The sequence below is a fragment of the Salvelinus namaycush genome, chromosome 35 (assembly GCF_016432855.1).
Source record: "Salvelinus namaycush isolate Seneca chromosome 35, SaNama_1.0, whole genome shotgun sequence".
Classification (NCBI taxonomy): domain Eukaryota; kingdom Metazoa; phylum Chordata; class Actinopteri; order Salmoniformes; family Salmonidae; genus Salvelinus; species Salvelinus namaycush.
Window position 1 is genome coordinate 8,220,461 of NC_052341.1, and position 20,708 is coordinate 8,241,168.

The 20,708-nt window shown below is 44.3% G+C and overlaps 1 protein-coding gene across 1 annotated transcript in view; it reads left to right on the forward strand.

Annotated features, from left to right (window-relative positions):
* Positions 1 to 20,409, forward strand: part of LOC120029896 (myomesin-2-like) — a 43,645-nt gene extending 23,236 nt beyond the window's left edge. The window contains exons 25-36 of the mRNA XM_038975204.1: positions 398 to 542; positions 642 to 704; positions 1,631 to 1,698; positions 1,930 to 2,043; positions 7,706 to 7,793; positions 7,898 to 7,936; positions 8,454 to 8,559; positions 9,490 to 9,653; positions 17,697 to 17,733; positions 17,981 to 18,003; positions 18,099 to 18,154; positions 19,268 to 20,409. Coding sequence (XP_038831132.1) covers positions 398 to 542; positions 642 to 704; positions 1,631 to 1,698; positions 1,930 to 2,043; positions 7,706 to 7,793; positions 7,898 to 7,936; positions 8,454 to 8,559; positions 9,490 to 9,653; positions 17,697 to 17,733; positions 17,981 to 18,003; positions 18,099 to 18,154; positions 19,268 to 19,729 — 1,365 coding nt within the window. The 3' untranslated portion in view covers positions 19,730 to 20,409. The remainder of the gene's footprint in view (positions 1 to 397; positions 543 to 641; positions 705 to 1,630; positions 1,699 to 1,929; positions 2,044 to 7,705; positions 7,794 to 7,897; positions 7,937 to 8,453; positions 8,560 to 9,489; positions 9,654 to 17,696; positions 17,734 to 17,980; positions 18,004 to 18,098; positions 18,155 to 19,267) is intronic.
* The last annotated feature ends 299 nt before the right edge of the window (positions 20,410 to 20,708 follow it).

Here is a 20,708-nt window from a genome sequence, read left to right on the forward strand (position 1 = left end):
CTACATAGTGCACTTTTGACCCCCATTCCTTATTTAGTGCACATCTTTAGACACCTTTTTGGCATACAGTGCACAACTCCTGACTAGAGGCCTAGGAGGCTGACCCTATGGGCCTCTGGTCAAAAGTAGTGCACTATACAGGAAATAGGGTGTAGTTTCGGACACAACACTGTAATTGAACTCACAATGGACTTGCACAGACATCTTTTTTTCTCTTTGTACTAGACATTCTACTCTATCATCACTATGTCATGGCATGAATAGACTTTTAAGCCAAGACTAGAGTGGATTACACAACATAACCACATTATTGGATTCGCCCATTACGATTCCTCAACATTCACTTAATAGAGTCCTCTCATGTAAACTTTCTTGGTGTCTTCTTCTGTGTTCTCAGCCAAATCATGCGAGTCATGACGTGGAGGCTGGCATCATTGAGTTTGTGCTGGATCATTTCACAGAGGATAGCGAGGGCACCTTTACTGTTCAGATCGAGGATGGCAAAGCCAGAGGACAGTCCTCTCTGGTGCTTATCGGAGCTGGTGAGAGCCTGTCTGCTGTGGGGGTTGTGCTCTAATCCAGGGTAGGGCTCCATGAGGGATCCAGGACTTATCCCCTGTATCACTTTGTTTGGGTTGTAGATTTCAAGGCAGCTCTCGCTGACGCAGAACACCAAAGGAGCGAGTACGTCAGAGTGAAAGACGGTAACAGTGTTTCAAAATATGCAGTCCTCTAGTGTTTGGGAAATTCAATATGCAGTCCTCTAGTCTTTGGGAAATTCAATATGCAGTCCTCTAGTCTTTGGGAAATTCAATATGCAGTCCTCTAGTCTTTGGGAAATTCCATATGCAGTCCTCTAGTGTTTGGGAAATTCCATATGCAGTCCTCTAGTGTTTGGGAAATTCAATATGCAGTCCTCTAGTGTTTGGGAAATTCAATATGCAGTCCTCTAGTGTTTGGGAAATTCCATATGCAGTCCTCTAGTGTTTGGGAAATTCCATATGCAGTCCTCTAGTTTTTGGGAAATTCCATATGCAGTCCTCTAGTGTTTGGGAAATTCCATATGCAGTCCTCTAGTGTTTGGGAAATTCAATATGCAGTCCTCTAGTGTTTGGGAAATTCAATATGCAGTCCTCTAGTGTTTGGGAAATTCCATATGCAGTCCTCTAGTGTTTGGGAAATTCCATATGCAGTCCTGTAGTGTTTGGGAAATTCCATATGCAGTCCTCTAGTGTTTGGGAAATTCCATATGCAGTCCTCTAGTGTTTGGGAAATTCCATATGCAGTCCTCTAGTGTTTGGGAAATTCCATATGCAGTCCTCTAGTGTTTGGGAAATTATTTAGAGTAATATTTAAATTAGGTATGAATTTCAAATACTAAGATGATGAATTGATATTAAAATGATTTATTCCTTCAAAATGGTTGACATTATTTATGGCAGCCACACACTGTTATCAGACCTGCAAATCCATAAGCCACCCATTGTTACAAGAATATTACAAGGACACAAGGGTGTTATTAGCAAAACAATTGATGAAATCTGGCCTTCATATGCCCGCTCTTCCAACCCTCCCTCTATCCCCCCCTCTCTCCCTCCCACCCTTTCTGTCTCTCTTGCCCTCTTTCCAGGCCCCCACTTCAGTGAGTTTTTGTCAGTCCATGTCGGGGATGACTGCTCTGTGGCACTCATCTGCAAGGTAATTAAACATTCACTGAAAGTACAATTAGATTAAGCCAAGAGATTAAATGGAAATGATGGCATGAGTTATCGCTACTGCCAATCTAAACGACAAACACAGTCAGCATGATTCACCTCAGTCGTTGTTCTCCTGCGTTGACAGATGGTGTTGTTGTAATGCAGGCATGCGTCTTTGTTTGGGCTGGTTCACCTACCTGTGGGCTATGGGTTCTGTTGTTTCATAATGCAGGTGGATAATCTGAAGAAGGAAACTGCGCTGCACTGGTTTAAGGATGCCGTTGAGATTACCCCTGAAGGGCCAGTCAATCTGGCATCTGGATCCTGCAAGCTTCCTATTTCCCTGGTAATTGTATCACACAGACACACACCTTCTAATTAAGTGATAATGCCCGATAAGCCGGTGTTTGCAGGATATATTGGCACGGGTGTTGTCAGGCCCGAGACGAAGTCGAACCGTGCCAATATATCCTCCAAACACCGGCTTCAAGGACATGATCACTTTTATACAAGAGGTTACCAACATATTCAAATAATGATTGACATATTTTCATTAAAAAACGTTATTTAGATTAATTTATGAATACTATTTCATCCTTCCACAAGATATAGTCCCAACACAAATCTAGGGTTGCTACCCAAGCCGGCTGGTTGTTCATTCTATTGGTTCGGTTGCCAGAGACGCGACCCAGTCGTTCAGTCTTTTTGTTCTGTATTTATGGACGCGACCCAGACATTCGTTCTAAATTTTCCATTGCCATACTGCTTGCTAGCTAGCCAACTACAACTAACTTAGAGTCACGTCAAACGTTAAAAAAAGAATAACAAAAGTAGCTGCATTTGTTTAAGCAGTTTTCTAGTGACATTTATTTGGATACACCCATAACAATGAGCTATTGAGGTGCGGTTTCGCCTGGCATAGAAAATATAATATCTCTTCAGGACACTGTTATTCAGAGGAGCTAGCCAACAACACAGCTAACACAATCACTTCAAATCAAATTTATTTATATAGCCCTTCTTACATCAGCTGATATCTCAAAGTGCTGTACAGAAACCCAGCCTAAAACCCCAAACAGCAAGCAATGCAGGTGTAGAAGCACGGTGGCTAGGAAAAACTCAGGGGTCAGGAGACACTGTGGCCCCATCCGATGATACCCCCGGACAGGGCCAAACAGGAAGGATATAACCCCACCCACTTTGCCAAAGCACAGCCCCCACACCACTAGAGGGATATCTTCAACCACCAACTTACCATCCTGAGACAAGGCCGAGTATAGCCCACAAAGATCTCCGCCACGGCACAACCCAAGGGGGGGCGCCAACCCAGACAGGAAGATCGGGTCAGTGACTCAACCCACTCAAGTGACGCACCCCTCCTAGGGGACGGCATGAAAGAGCACCAGTAAGCCAGTGACTCAGCCCCTGTAATAGGGTTAGAGGCAGAGAATCCCAGTGGAGAGAGGGGAACCGGCCAGGCAGAGACAGCAAGGGCGGTTCGTTGCTCCAGAGCCTTTCCGTTCACCTTCACACTCCTGGGCCAGACTACACTCAATCATATGATCCACTGAAGAGTCTTCAGTAAAGACTTAAAATTTGAGACCGAGTCTGCGTCTCTCACATGGGTAGGCAGACCATTCCATAAAAATGGAGCTCTATAGGAGAAAGCCCTGCCTCCAGCTGTTTGCTTAGAAATTCTAGGGACAATGAGGAGGCCTGCGTCTTGTGACCGTAGCGTACGTGTAGGTATGTACGGCAGGACCAAATCGGAAAGATAGGTAGGAGCAAGCCCATGTAATGCTTTGTAGGTTAGCAGTAAAACCTTGAAATCAGCCCTTGCCTTAACAGGAAGCCAGTGTAGGGAGGCTAGCACTGGTGTAATATGAGCAAATTTTTTGGTTCTAGTCAGGATTCTAGCAGCCGTATTTAGCACTAACTGAAGTTTATTTAGTGCTTTATCCGGGTAGCCGGAAAGTAGAGCATTGCAGTAGTCTAACCTAGAAGTAACAAAAGCATGGATACATTTTTCTGCATAATTTTTGGACAGAAAGTTTCTGATATTTGCAATGTTACGTAGATGGAAAAAAGCTGTCCTTGAAACAGTCTTGATATGTTCGTCAAAAGAGAGATCAGGGTCCAGAGTAACGCCGAGCTTCAAACACTGAAGCTGTAAAGACTGCAAACTAGCTGCACTTCGTTTTGTTTGACGTTTTTTCAATTGACATTTCTTTGTACAGTGTCTTTGGAAAGAACTCAAACCCCTTGACTTTTTCCACATTTTGTTACGTTACAGCTTTACCCCATAATGACAAAGCAAATACATGTTTTTAGATATTTTTGCAAATTTATAAAAAATGAAAAACAGAAATACCTTATTTACATTAAGTATTCAGACCCTTTGCTATGAGACTCGAAATTGAGCTCAGGTGCATCCTGTTTCAGTTGGTCATCCTTGAGATGTTTCTACACCTGTGGTAAATTCAATTGATTGGACATGATTTGGAAAGGCAGACACCTGTCTTTATAAGGTCTCACAGTTGACAGTGCATGTCAGAGCAAAAACCAAGCCATGAGATCGAAGGAATTGTCTGTAGAGCTCTGAGAGCTTCTGCAGCATTGAAGGTCCCAAAGAACACAGTGGCCTCCATCATTCTTAAATAGAAGAAGTTTGGAACCACCAAGACTCTCCCTAGAGCTGGCCACCCTGCCAAACTGAGCAATCGGGGGAGAAGGGCCTTGGTCAGGGAGGTGACCAAGAACCAGATGGTCACTCTGACAGAGCTGTAGAGTTCCTCCGTGGAGATAGGAGAACCTTCCAGAAGGACAACCATCTCTGCAGCACTCCAAAAATTAGGCCTTTATGGTAGAGTGGCCAGACGGAAGCCACTCCTCAGTAAAAGGCACATGACAGCCCGCTTGGAGTTTGCCAAAAGGCACCTAAAGACTCTCAGACCATTAGAAACAAGATTCTCTGGTCTGATGAAACCAAGAGAGATCCTAGATGAAAACCTGTACCAGAGCGCTCAGGACATCAGACCAACAGGACCACCTTCCAACAGGACGACGACCCTAAGCACAGCCAAGACAACGCAGGAACGGCTTTAGTACAAGTCTCTGAATGTCCTTGAGTGGCCCAGCCAGTGCCCGGACTTGAACCCGATCTAACATCTCTGGAAAGACCTGAAAATAGCTGGTCAGTGACGCTCCCCATCCAACCTGACAGAGTTTGAGTGGATCTGCAGAGAAGAATGAGAGAAACTCTCCAAATACAGGTGTGCGAAGTTTGTAGCATCATACCCAAGAAGACTCGATGCTGTAATCGCTGCCAAAGGTGCTTTAACAAAGTACTGAGTTTTGGCATTTTAACGTCATAGATTTAGCCGGTGGTAAATTATTGAAATAACACCTGCTGGAATGCACTTTTATCCAATCAGCATTCAGGATTAGACTCACCTGTTGTATAAAGATTGAACAAATGACAGGTAACTGCTAAAATAAAGGAAACATCAACATAAAGTGTATTAATAGGGTGTTGGGCTCTCACGAGCCACCAGAGCCGCCAGAACAGCTTCAATGCGCCTTGGCATATATTCTACAAGTGTCTGGAACTCTATTGGTGGGATGTGTCGCCATTCTGTACAGCCACTGCAGACATCAGATTGACCATGCAGAGCTTTTAAGCATGATGGGATGTTTTAATTGCTTAACTACCTCAGGAACCACACCTGTGTGGAAGCACCTGCTTTCAACATACTTTGCATTACTCATTTACTCAAGTGCTTCCATTATTTTGGCAGTTACCTGTACATATAATAGCAGGTGTTACTGTATGTGGACAATAGGCAGAAGCACAATTACATTTCTTGGAAACCCAGTAGTTTTGATAATAGTCTACAGTAAAAGGACCTTGCAGTCTGGTAAACCCGGGTTAGGCACATTCATCCTATGACTTCATTGCTGGAAATCTGAAGGCAGTCATTGAGAACAGAATTGTTGTTGAGTACAATTCTGAGCAGTCCTGTGACTTTCCATATCATCTAGACACAATCAGGCCAAGCCAAAGTTAGTCATACTAATATTCTGTATTACCCTTGTCTGTGTTGAAGGAGGGTATTATCCGCCTCCACAGTCATGCTGTCAGTTCCTACGCTTTATACCACAGGATGTTGGTGGCACCTTAGTTGGGGAGGACATGCTCATGGTAATGGCTGGGGCGGAATGAGTGGAATGGTATCAAATAAATCAAACACATGGTTTGATGCCATTCCATTCGCTCCGTTCAAGCCATTATTATGAGCCATTTTCCCCTCAGCAGCCTCCACTGTTTCACACAATAAGACAAGAGACAAACAGCCACCAAAACATTTGTGATGTAATGTACTGTGATGTAATATACTGTGATGTAATGTACTGTGATGTAATGTAATGTAAGGGAAGTAAGAGGTGCAGTCAAGGTGAATTTTGACTTGAGGTCCTAGGGGCACCAGTCATTTATAGGAAACAAGAGGAATAACCCTGAGGGGAAGAAGATAAGCAGCTCGATCCTCAGTAAAGCGCCACTGTCATAGAAAGCAGTCACTTCCAATTATGTCATTATAAATATTCACACCCTGCAATCGTACTCTGTCCTCACAAAGCTATGAGATGGAAGAGGTTACTCTGATCCTGTGCTTGATATACAGCCTGTTTGACATTGGCCACATGTAAATGCCAGAAGTGGTGAGAAAAATTAAATGAAATTGAGACAATAGCTAGGTTTGCATCCAATTGGCAATAGATTTTCATGCGAATATATTCAAAAATCTGCATAAAGAAAAAAATATTTTTCACCTGTGGTATGTTTCCACCAAACTGACTCGTTGCAGATAAAAGTCAGCTTCAATTGTCATGTACCAAATAAAAATGTAAAGTTCAATGTGTTTCCATTGTATTTACAACTCTAGCGATAGTTTTGTCACAAAAACTGTTGCATTAAATAGCAAATGTGTCTACTCTGGTCTTGGCATGTGCACACTAGCCAACAGCTTGTAGATACAGTGCGGGTAGGCTAGTCTACATGAGGAGATTATTATGGATAAGAACGAGAATATTTGTATTTATCAAATGGCAGTCAAGCATCAATACCATCTCATCAGAATAAGACCCTTGGTATTTATTGAAAGCAGCATCAAGCTCATCACTGTGCACTTTCACCACCCTGTGAAGTTCATCATAACTGATTTCATCTGGAGCCTTATAAACTGTATGGTTTCCCAAGTCGTAGTGAGAGAAGTGGTGACTATATACCATATCATCACGTGATGATACTTCGATATGATGGTTATTATATCAATATTTGCGCATAAAGGCCTTCCACTGCCATTTTGTGCGTGGTACATTTTACCAGCAGAAAAAGAAAGCACCAATGTTGAACTAACAAATGATCTGTCAGCATTTATAAAATTGTACTGGAACTTCCTGTTTCCATCACAGCTGTTTTTTAAAAATACAGTCTGACTTTACTCATGTAAACATTGTGGATGGAAATGTGGTTAGAGACACTGTATGAACCGAAATTGACTAAAGCAAAAGAATTCCAATCTCAATGTAAGGAAGTTAATGAAGCTTACGTGGTCAGTGCTACTGTTACAGAGGGTAGGCCTATCTACTGCATTCGAATTTGAGGCCTATCTACTGCATTCGAATTTGAGGCCTATCTACTGCATTCTAATTTGAGGCCTATCTACTGCATTCTAATTTGAGGCCTATCTACTGGATTCTAATTTGAGGCCTATCTACTGCATTCTAATTTGAGGCCTATCTACTGCATTCTAATTTGAGGCCTATCTACTGCATTCGAATTTGAGGCCTATCTACTGCATTCTAATTTGAGGCCTATCTACTGCATTCGAATTTGAGGCCTATCTACTGCATTCTAATTTGAGGCCTATCTACTGAGACATATCTACTAATTTGAGACATATCTATTCTAATTTGATTCCTGAAATTGTGTTTTTTATCCGACCTAGTTCTCCAAGGCTTCCACTGGCATTTACAAAGCTACCATCAGTGACGACAGAGGAAAGGATCAGTCCCAAATTGAAATATCTGGCCATGGTAAATATTATTATCAAAATTATACCATGTTGTGTGTGAAATATATTGTCTTACTGTGAACATACTTTGAATGTAATTTTGTTCTATCAACATCTCTCTTACAGCTTTTGATGAAATTATCAACAAGCTTTCTAAACTTGCTGGTAGGTACTAATATCTTCAAGTTTAGCTTGCTTGATTGCCACTTCCCTTCTTTAGTATACTTAGCATATCTTAGCATGCTTTAACATACTTTTAAAAACTTATTTCAGTTTATTCTACTCATTATTCAACCAGGGCAATAAATCAGTTGGACTTGATAGTTAGATTACAGATAATGTGTTCCTCACACAGTTCTGTGGTTTTTCTCAGTGCAGCAAAACTAATGAGGTGGATTACACAGCCAGTGGGCATATCAAGGATCTTGTTACTCTACCCTCATGAACTGGGCTGAAGTAACACATCTGTACCTGTCGTCCTAGCCTGAAATCATATCCCCATTACAGCATTTGTTGTGCTGATTTCCAATTCCCTTCACTGGCCAACCAATTAGTAAACCACAGCAAGTCACCAAGTTGTGTCTATCTAAGAAGATATATTATTAATTTAAGAGACGTATAGAACATATATGTCAGCATATGTACACTAAAGGACGCTTGGGTTTTCCTTTTCGCTCACCAGGATCCTCTGCAACTGAGTTGGCAATTCACTGCACAGCAACAGGCATTCAGCTCCAATGCCACATGAAATACTACACAGAGGAGATGAAAATCCACTGGCTGCACGTGTAAGCATATGCTATGTATTTATTTATTTATTTTATTAAATTATGCAGAGAATTTGAAATTATGGAAATGTTCATGTAAATATAATCCACACAAGGTTTTATCCCAAGGTGTAACATGAGCTAGGCATGTAAACATGATTTTAGATTTTGTCTAAAATTGTGACTCTTTAGTAAAAATGTAAAACAACAGTGAGAGCAGAGCCTTTATTCACACACAAACAATACAAAACAAATATCAACTGTCACTAATGCTCTGTCCTAAGGAAATATTTAGTAGGCCTACCTAACAGAATAGCTACAGGATAATAAGAAAAACACTTGTGGGAAGTCATCGGTTACAGCAGCTTGTGTAAGGCAAACCAGTTTCAGCTAACCATGCGTGGGTCTTCTAATCCCTGTATGAACATTTTGAAGTAGCTGCTTCGGGTTTTTCTTTCTTCTGGCGTGCATGGTATAGACAAGGGGAGCATGTTTCACAGCACGGCAACAATTTCACACGCAATGACTGAACAAAGCTCACCATTTCCCATGATTCCTCACAAATTTGAGCTTGGCAAATTTCAGGTCCTCCCTGCCTGCCAAGAGGGCCATGGCACATAAATAACATAATGATGATGCTCAAATGGTCCAGAAAGGCAACTGCAGCTGGTCATTATTTGATAACCTACTAGAAAATGACACTTATTATGAGAGAAATTAGGAAATTCTACCGTTTTCATTAGAATCAATCACAATTTCATGTTATGTTTGTATGATCCTAATTAGGTCCTCATTGAGCTACCTGTGAATTAGAGTTTATACAATTTTTCATTGACTGCTCTTTAGGGGCCTACTCAATCCAACACAATGGATACCTTCAATAGCAGTGTTTTTTCAATCCCAAAACAATAATTATTATGCTCCATCTGTTCCTCCCCTTTACCATTCCAGGGAAAGGAAACTCTCTCACTCTGAGAAGGTGCGTATTGGAGGTACCCCAGCCATGGCAACTATGGAGATCATTGAACCCACAGACAGGGATAAGGGTCTTTACCACATCCAGATAATAGATACGGATAAGACCTATACTCGCACCATCGACCTCTCTGGACACGGTAAGCCAGATGATATAGACAGTATATATGCCGTCGTACTTGTACTTTAACAACCTACTTCTCCTTCAGTCTTGCAAATAGCATAACACATGAACGTAGTGATATTAGCACATTCAGCATGTATGAACCTCAAGAACAATACCAGGATAATGGTAACCTGTAAATTATACACCTGATCAATTGAGTTCATCATTTTAGATATTCACATTCATTCGTATGCATTGGATTCCCAGACCAGTCTTCATTAGTGTGTGTACCTAACATCTAAATGTTGAAAATAACGGAGGTTGTATATCATTACCATTTTTTCTGGCAGTATATGAATGAGGTGGAGTCTTCAGCTGGACCACAGTAATGAGAACACTGCGCATCTTTATCAAAATGACCAACTACTAAAAACTGTTGTAGTTTTTATCATACCACCTCCAACTATTGGCCACTCTACTGTTTTCCTGCCACAGTCTTAGAATAACCCACACAGTGTCCAGTTTCACACTGACTTCTACATTTATAATACAAAGAAAAGGGCATCTCTGCAGCTGGGTACACAGAAGCAAGCAGCATATTTAGGCTAATCCGGTGGATGAAATAACAGGAACAACAATATCAAAGGTGCAATCCTGGCTCAGACTTCAGTTAGTCAACAGACTGTTTGATGACAAACATAATCAAGGGCTGGTCCCTGACAGGTCATGCGATGTGTGGGCTGGAAACAGTAATGAGTGAGCGAGGATGAGCTATTTCAGGCAAAACAGAACAACATTACAATAATGAGGTACGATATGTTTCTGCTGTTATGTCTCCAAGACAAGTACCAGTAAGAACGGCAATAGAAAGAAAGTAGGTTACTCCATCTACACTTCAACATTGGTTTTGTATGGTGTAACATTAATTATAAACCAGGTGGTTTGAGCCCTGAATGCTGATTGGCTGACAGCCGTGGTATATCAGACCGTATACCACAGGTATGACAAAAAGTGTATTTTAACTGCTCTAATTACATTGGTAACCAGTTTACAATAACAATAAGGCACCTCAGGGGTTTGTGATATATTGCCAATATATATTTATTTATTTATTTAACCTTTATTTAACCAGGTAGGCCAGTTGAGAACAAGTTCTCATTTACAACTGCGACCTGGCCAAGATAAAGCAAAGCAGTGCGACACAAACAACAAAACAGAGTTACACATGGAATAAACAAACGTACAGTCAATAACACAATAGAAAAGTCTACATACAGTGTGTGCAAATGAGGTAAGATTAGGGAGGTAAGGCAATAAATAGGCCATAGTGGCGAAATAATTACAATTTAGCATTAACACTGGAGTGATAGATGTGCAGATGATGTGCAAGTAGAGATACTGGGGTGCAAAGGAGCAAAAAATAAATAACAATATGAGGATGAGGTAGTTTGGTGGGCTATTTACAGATGGGCTATGTACAGGTGCAATGATCTGTAAGCTGCTCTGACAGCTGATGCTTAAAGTTAGTAAGGGAGATATGAGTCTCCAGCTTCAGTGATTTTTGCAATTCGTTCCAGTCATTGGCAGCAGGGAACTGGAAGGAAAGGCGGCCAAAGGAGGAATTGACTTTGGGGGTGACCAATGAAATATACCTGCTGGAGCGCGTGCTACGGGTGGTTGCTGCTATGGTGACCAGTGAGCTGAGATAAGGAGCGGGTTTTACCTAGCAAAGACTTAGAAATGACCTGGAGCCAGTGGGTTTGGCAAGGAATATGAAGCGAGGACCAGCCAATGAGAGCATACAGGTCGGGTGGGTCTTTGGTGACAAAACGGATGGCACTGTGATAGACTGCATCCAATTTGCTGAGTAGTGTTGGAGGCTATTTTGTAAATGACATCGCCGAAGTCATGGATCGGTAGGATAATCAGTTTTACGAGGGGATGTTTGGCAGCATGAGTGAAGGATCCTTTGTTGCGAAATAGGAAGCCAATTCTAATGTGAGTCTGGAAGGAGAGTTTACAGTCTAACCAGACACCTAGGTATTTGTAGTTGCCCACTTATTCTAAGTCAGAACCGTCCAGAGTAGTGATGCTGGACGGGCGGGCAGGTGCGGGCAGCGATCGGTTGAAGAGCATGCACTTAGTTTTACTTGTATTTAATAGCAGTTGTAGGCGACGGAAGGAGAGTTGTATGGCATTGAAGCTCGTCTGGAGGTTAGTTAACACACACATAGTTAGCCAGAAGTATACAGAATAGTGTCGTCTGCGTAGAGGTGGATCAGAGAGTCACCAGCAGCAAGAGCGACATCATTGATGTATACAGAGAAAAGAGTCGGCCCGAGAATTGAACCCTGTGGCACCTCCATAGAGACTGCCAGAGGTCCGCACAACAGGCCCTCCGATTTGACACACTGAACTCTGTCTGAGAAGTAGTTGGTGAACCAGGCGAGGCAGTCATTTGAGAAACCAAGGCTGTTGTGTTATGCTGGTGAATGAGGACCCAAAAGCGACGTAATAGTAACAGAGTCTTTATTCCAGTATTAAACAAATAATGATTCTCCTGGATATTATCAATGGTCAATCCAAAACAGGAAACTGAAATCCTCTCGTCAATAGAGAGGAACGACTGGAGACGCGACCACAGACTGCAGGTCGCTTCAGGAAGGCACTGGCCGTAGCTGACATAGACACCTGCTCACACGCAGCATCTGAAGAAGGCAAAGAACACGACAGGGTGGAACAAGGACACAGGAACAGCAAACATCAAACAAGAATCCGACAAGGACAGAAGCGGAAAACAGAGGGAGAAATAGGGACTCTAATCAGAGGGCAAAATAGGGGACAGGTGTGAAAGAGTAAATGAGGTCGTTAGGAGAATGAGAAACAGCTGGGAGCAGGAACGGAACGATAGAGAGAGAGAGCGGGAGAGGGAGAGAGGGAGGAGGAGAGAGAGAGAGAGAAAGAGGGAAAGAACCTAATAAGACCAGCAGAGGGAAGCACAGGGACAAGACATGATCAAAGACAAAACATGACAGTACCCCCCCACTCACCGAGCGCCTCCTGGCGCACTCGAGGAGGAACCCTGGCGGCAACGAAGGAAATCATCAATCAACGAACGGTCCAGCACGTCCCGAGATGGAACCCAACTCCTCTCCTCAGGACTGTAACCCTCCCAATCCACTAAGTACTGGTGACCACGTCCCCGAGAACGCATGTCCATGATCTTCCGTACCTTGTAAATAGGAGCGCCCTCGACAAGGACGGGGGGGGGGGGGGGGAAGACGAACGGGGGCGCGAAGAAAAGGCTTGACACAAGAGACATGGAAGACAGGGTGGACGCGACGAAGATGTTGCGGAAGAAGCAGTCGCACAGCGACAGGATTGACGACCTGAGAGACACGGAACGGACCAATGAACCGCGGAGTCAACTTGCGAGAAGCTGTCGTAAGGGGAAGGTTACGAGTGGAAAGCCACACTCTCTGACCGCGACAATACCTAGGACTCTTAATCCTACGTTTATTGGCGGCTCTCACAGTCTGCGCCCTGTAACGGCAAAGTGCAGACCTGACTCTCCTCCAGGTGCGCTCACAACGTTGGACAAAAGCCTGAGCGGAGGGAACGCTGGACTCGGCGAGCTGGGACGAGAACAGAGGAGGCTGGTACCCAAGACTACTCTGAAACGGAGATAGACCGGTAGCAGACGAAGGAAGCGAGTTGTGAGCGTACTCAGCCCAGGGGAGCTGTTCTGCCCAAGACGCAGGGTTTCGAAACGAAAGGCTGCGTAATATGCGACCAATCGACTGATTGGCCCTTTCTGCTTGACCGTTAGACTGGGGATGAAACCCGGAAGAGAGACTGACGGAAGCACCAATCAAACGACAGAACTCCCTCCAAAACTGTGACGTGAATTGCGGACCTCTGTCTGAAACGGCGTCTAACGGGAGGCCATGAATTCTGAACACATTCTCAATGATGATTTGTGCCGTCTCCTTAGCGGAAGGAAGCTTAGCGAGGGGAATGAAATGTGCCGCCTTAGAGAACCTATCGATAACCGTAAGAATCACAGTCTTCCCCGCAGACGAAGGCAGACCGGTAATAAAGTCTAAGGCGATGTGAGACCATGGTCGAGAAGGAATGGGAAGCGGTCTGAGACGACCGGCAGGAGGAGAGTTACCTGACTTAGTCTGCGCGCAGTCCGAACAAGCAGCCACGAAACGACGCGTGTCCCGCTCCTGAGTAGGCCACCAAAACCGCTGGCGAATAGAAGCAAGCGTACCCCGAACGCCGGGGTGGCCAGCTAACTTGGCAGAGTGAGCCCACTGAAGAACAGCCAGACGAGTAGAGACAGGAACGAACAGAAGGTTACTAGGACAAGCGCGCGGCGACGCAGTGTGAGTGAGTGCTTGCTTTACCTGTCTCTCAATTCCCCAGACAGTCAACCCGACAACACGCCCTTCAGGGAGAATCCCCTCGGGGTCGGTAGAAGCCACAGAAGAACTAAAGAGACGGGATAAGGCATCAGGCTTGGTGTTCTTATTTCCCGGGCGATAGGAAATCACGAACTCGAAACGAGCGAAAAACAACGCCCAACGAGCTTGACGTGCATTAAGTCGTTTGGCCGAACGGATGTACTCAAGGTTCTTATGGTCAGTCCAAACGACAAAAGGGACGGTCGCCCCCTCCAACCACTGTCGCCATTCGCCTATGGCTAAGCGGATGGCGAGCAGTTCGCGGTTACCCACATCATAGTTGCGCTCCGATGGCGACAGGCGATGAGAAAAGTAAGCGCAAGGATGGACCTTATCGTCAGAGTGGAAGCGCTGAGACAGAATGGCTCCCACGCCCACCTCTGAAGCGTCAACCTCGACAATGAATTGTTTAGTGACGTCAGGAGTAACAAGGATAGGGGCGGATGTAAAACGCTTCTTGAGGAGATCAAAAGCTCCCTGGGCGGAACCGGACCACTTAAAGCAAGTCTTGACAGAAGTCAGAGCTGTGAGAGGGGCAGCCACTTGACCGAAATTACGAATGAAACGCCGATAGAAATTAGCGAAACCGAGAAAGCGCTGCAACTCGACACGTGACTTAGGGACGGGCCAATCGCTGACAGCCTGGACCTTAGCGGGATCCATCTGAATGCCTTCAGCGGAAATAACAGAACCGAGAAATGTGACAGAGGAGACATGAAAGGCGCACTTCTCAGCCTTCACGTAGAGACAATTCTCTAAAAGGCGCTGGAGTACACGTCGAACGTGCTGAACATGAATCTCGAGTGACGGTGAAAAAAATCAGGATATCGTCAAGGTAAACGAAAACAAAAATGTTCAGCATGTCTCTCAGTACATCATTAACTAATGCCTGAAAGACAGCTGGAGCATTAGCGAGACCGAACGGCAGAACCCGGTATTCAAAATGCCCTAACGGAGTGTTAAACGCCGTTTTCCACTCGTCCCCCTCTCTGATGCGTACGAGATGGTAAGCGTTACGAAGGTCCAACTTAGTAAAGCACCTGGCTCCCTGCAAAATCTCGAAGGCTGACGACATAAGGGGAAGCGGATAACGATTCTTAACCGTTATGTCATTCAGCCCTCGATAATCCACGCAGGGGCGCAGAGTACCGTCCTTCTTCTTAACAAAGAAAAATCCCGCTCCGGCGGGAGAGGAAGAAGGCACCACGGTACCGGCGTCGAGAGAAACAGACAGATAATCCTCGAGAGCCTTACGTTCGGGAGCCGACAGAGAGTATAGTCTACCCCGAGGGGGAGTGGTCCCCGGAAGGAGATCAATACAACAATCATACGACCGGTGAGGAGGAAGGGAGCTGGCTCTGGACCGACTGAAGACCGTGCGCAGATCATGATATTCCTCCGGCACTCCTGTCAAATCACCAGGTTCCTCCTGAGTAGAGGGGACAGAAGACACAGGAGGGATAGCAGACATTAAACACTTCACATGACAAGAAACGTTCCAGGATAGGATAGAATTACTAGACCAATTAATAGAAGGATTATGACATACTAGCCAGGGATGACCCAAAACAACAGGTGTAAAAGGTGAACGAAAAATCAAAAAGGAAATGGTCTCACTGTGGTTACCAGATACTGTGAGGGTTAAAGGTAGTGTCTCACATCTGATACTGGGGAGAAGACTACCATCTAAGGCGAACATGGGCGTGGGCTTCCCTAACTGTCTGAGAGGAATGTCATGTTTCCGAGCCCATGCTTCGTCCATAAAACAACCCTCAGCCCCAGAGTCTATCAAGGCACTGCAGGAAGCAGCCGAACCGGTCCAGCGTAGATGGACCGACAAGGTAGTACAGGATCTTGATGGAGAGACCTGAGTAGTAGCGCTCACCAGTAGCCCTCCGCTTACTGATGAGCTCTGGCTTTTACTGGACATGACATGACAAAATGTCCAGCAGAACCGCAATAGAGGCAAAGGCGGTTGGTGATTCTCCGTTCCCTCTCCTTTGTCGAGATGCGAATACCTCCCAGCTGCATGGGCTCAGTCTCTGAGCCGGTGGGAGGAGATGGTTGAGATGCGGAGAGGGGAAACACCGTTAACGTGAGCTCTCTTCCACGAGCTCGGTGACGAAGATCTACCCGTCGTTCTATGCGGATGGCGAGTGCAATCAAAGAGTCCACGCTGGAAGGAACCTCCCGGGAGAGAATCTCATCCTTAACCTCAGCGTGGAGTCCCTCCAGAAAACGAGCGAGCAACGCCGGCTCGTTCCAGTCACTGGATGCAGCAAGAGTGCGAAACTCTATAGAGTAATCCGTTATGGATCGATCACCTTGACATAGGGAAGCCAGGGCCCTGGAAGCCTCCTTCCCAAAAACTGAACGATCAAAAACCCGTATCATCTCCTCTTTAAAGTTCTGATAATCGTTAGAACACTCAGCCCTTGCCTCCCAGATAGCTGTGCCCCACTCCCGAGCCCGACCAGTAAGGAGTGATATGACGTAAGCGATCCGAGCTCTCTCACTAGAGTACGTGTTGGGCTGGAGAGAGAACACAATATCACACTGGGTGAGAAAAGAGCGACACTCAGTGGGCTGCCCAGAGTAACATGGTGGGTTATTAACCCTAGGTTCCGGAGACTCGGAAGACCAGGAAGTAGCTGGTGGCACGAGACGAAGACTCTGAAACTGTCCAGAGAGATCGGAGACCTGAGCGGCCAGGGTCTCAACGGCATGACGAGCAGCAAACAATTCCTGCTCGTGTCTGCCGAGCATTGCTCCCTGGAACTCGACGGCAGTGTTGAGAGAATCCATAGTCGCTGGGTCCATCTTGGTCGGATTCTTCTGTTATGCTGGTGAATGAGGACCCAAAAGCGACGTAATAGTAACAGAGTCTTTATTCCAGTATTAAACAAATAATGATTCTCCTGGATATTATCAATGGTCAATCCAAAACAGGAAACTGAAATCCTCTCGTCAATAGAGAGGAACGACTGGAGACGCGACCACAGACTGCAGGTCGCTTCAGGAAGGCACTGGCCGTAGCTGACATAGACACCTGCTCACACGCAGCATCTGAAGAAGGCAAAGAACACGACAGGGCGGAACAAGGACACAGGAACAGCAAACATCAAACAAGAATCCGACAAGGACAGAAGCGGAAAACAGAGGGAGAAATAGGGACTCTAATCAGAGGGCAAAATAGGGGACAGGTGTGAAAGAGTAAATGAGGTCGTTAGGAGAATGAGAAACAGCTGGGAGCAGGAACGGAACGATAGAGAGAGAGAGCGGGAGAGGGAGAGAGGGAGGAGGAGAGAGAGAGAGAGAAAGAGGGAAAGAACCTAATAAGACCAGCAGAGGGAAGCACAGGGACAAGACATGATCAAAGACAAAACATGACATGTTGAGTCTGCCGATAAGAATGCGATGATTGACCGAGTCGAAAGCCTTGGCCAGGTCAATGAATATGGCTGCATGGTATTGCACAGCTAAAGGCTGTGTCCAGGCACTCCGCATTGCATCGTGCATAATTAACTATAATAAATAATAAATCATGTAATTAGAGCGGTTTAATTATTACATGCATGAAAAGCCAATATTTTCTTTCTTTTTCACAGCCTACGATAAAGCCTTTGCGGAATTCACAACTCTCAAGTAAGATAATCACGTCATAATTCTGTTCAGTGTATTCATTTCTGTGTTATTTCATGCACATGTATGCAGGTCAATAATACTATATACATTTAATGTTCTATACAGCTAAAACACAGCTTGAACTCCTACATAGTGTTAATGTATTGTGGTAATGCAGAGCATGTGTATGGAGTCACAGTCTTGGGGTGAAATATACCAAGCCTCACTGTGCTAATGAACTCACTGGCATTTTTCTCTTGTTTTCCAGGGTGGAAGCATATGCTGAAGCCAGTGAGTACATTCTCTTGTCATAATGCTAGATTGTGGCTCTGTGGGAATTTTCTGATTCGGACAATATTGTGATTATATAATATCTTCATTTTTAGACCGTGGCAAAGTGCTGGGCGGTCTCCCTGATGTTGTTACCATCATGGAGAAGAAGGTAATTTACCTTTTATTTTGCAATTTAATACAATGATGGGAATATATTTAACATTAGAACAGGTAACCAGACATGGTTTAACACATTGCGAAGGTCAGTGTCAACTATCATAACCAGATGGACGCAGCTGATGTCCACTGTAACCTACTGTTGCATTATACACAGCACCAGTGGTGGGAAAAGTACCCAATTGTCATACTTGAGTCAAAGTAATTGAAAACTACTCAAGCAAAATACTACTTGAGAAAAAGTAAAACAGTTTTGGTTTTAAATGTAATTACTAAAATATACTTAAGTATCAAAAGTTTAAATAACTTCAAATTGTTTATATTAAGCAAACCAGATGGCACCATTTTCTTGTCTATTTATTATTTATGGATAGCCAGGGGCATGTGTTTAGTGAGTCCTCCAGATCAGAGGCAGTAGAGATGACCAGGGAAGTTCTCTTGATAAGTGCGTGAATTGGACCATTTTCCTGTTCTGCTAAGCATTCAAAATGTAGAGTACTTTTGGGTGTCAGGGAAAATGTATGGAGTAAAAAGTATATCATTTTCCTTAAGAATGTAGTAAAAGTTGTCGAAAATTGAAATAGTAAAGTACAGATACCCAATACAACTACTTAAGAGGTACTCTAAAGTATTTTTACTTAAGTACTTTACAGCACTGCACAGCACTGGAAAATCACCCTTAGGTGGAAGATTGTTATATTGCATTTCACAGCACCTCATGTCAGATTTCATACAGCATATGATATATTGCGGGAAAAACATAAACTGGGGTCCTTATGAAACACATGCAGCGTGATGTATATGATAGGAATATTGTGTAGACATGTCATAGAGGTATATGGTTTGCATAATGGCAGAATAGAGCTACTTGTAAAGGTCACTGTAACTGCACCTCTCTCCAAAGTGACTACACACGCTTGTTTGTAGTGTGATTGGTTATTTTACCTTGGGGCTGCAAGAGGGGAGAGACTAGGGATTTAACAAGACACAATAAGCATAGTAAACTCTGATTAAATCAAACAACAGCACTCCAACATTCCATCTTCTTCTGTTATATCTGTGTTGGTAACCAACGGTGTTTCAATTCCTTTGCCCTGCTTGGTAGACACTGAGTTTGACCTGCACAGTGTGCGGTGACCCCAAACCTCAAGTCACCTGGTTAAAAAATGGTGCAGAGGTGTATACCGATGACCAGTACTTGGTGTCCCTCGAGTCCGGGAAGTTCGCCAGTCTCACCATCAAGCGTGTGTCCCTGGAAGACTGTGGCAGGTATACTATGACGGTGCAGAACAAATATGGAGGAGAGTCCGTGGATATCATTGTGAGCGCCTACAAGCATGGAGACACGATTCCACAGGCCAAACCAACGCTAACGCCCAAGTCCATCATCCCACCTAAACGTCCTATTGAGATCCCAGGTCCCAAGGTTGTCACCCCTGCCCCTTCCCCAGCTCCTTCCCATGTCTCTTCTCCAGCCGGTGCCAAGTCCCCCACCTCTCCTAAGGGACTGAAATCTCCCACCCCAGCTCGTAGCATGAAGTCCCCTACCCCAACAAAGAGAAAGTAAACAACCGAAGCACTTCAATTCCAAAGAGAGACAAGACAATGAAAAGTGATTGATCTTTTTGCATGAGTCATGAAATATAACTTTATTTAAAGCTAGAATCCTTTATTGAAACAATAACATAGCAACACCCCGCCTCTGTTTTGGTAAAAAGCTATGGGATGGGCCTGGTTATACAGTGTTAAAACAAGCTTTTGGGTTTTGATAGGTTATGACAGTTAAACTAATATCATGAGGCATTTATAATTTATTTTCATCGAGAATCAGGTATATATCATTAATTTACAAGTCCAAAAATGTATGTTGCATTAGAAGGCACATTCAGCTTAGTAAACCTTGATGACAACCCCCCCCCCAGTGAAAAATGAGAGATATCTAGTCTTAATGTTGGAATCCTTAGAATGAACTTGTCTCTGTCTCACTTTGGGCGCTTTGGTAAAAATTGACCAGCTTTGATGTTTGGTTTATTACATCTCTGTTTTAAAAGCTGCACTTTCAATTAGCTGGTGCAATGTTGAGGTATTGGCTGTCCCTACGGATGGATAACCCCAAAGTGCTGGACCTCCACTTAGCCCACAGCGGCAGGCGCGGCGATTCTAGTCACTGTCTCCAATAAATCACGTTACCCTTCTCGCCGCCGCATGTCTCCGCCTGCTTTTGTGCTAATAAAAAGGAGCAAAAATCACTTCTCACTGTGTGGTCCCTGAGCTGTTTACTGTTGGGTTCCAGCGTACACTCACCCAAGGTGTCTGAATGCAGTCGCAATGTAAAATATGTAAGCGATTAGAGTGGCTATAGGCCGATCTGAATCACATCAGCACTTTTCACTACCTCTTTGCCCACTTTCATTTTCAACTCCACAAATCAATTCATGTATATGGAGCACCTATGGCTGTTTGCCCACTGACAACTTGCCATCAGATTCCCCACTATTCAATAGGAGTTGTTAATCAAGTATCTCCACAAGGATATTGTTAATAAA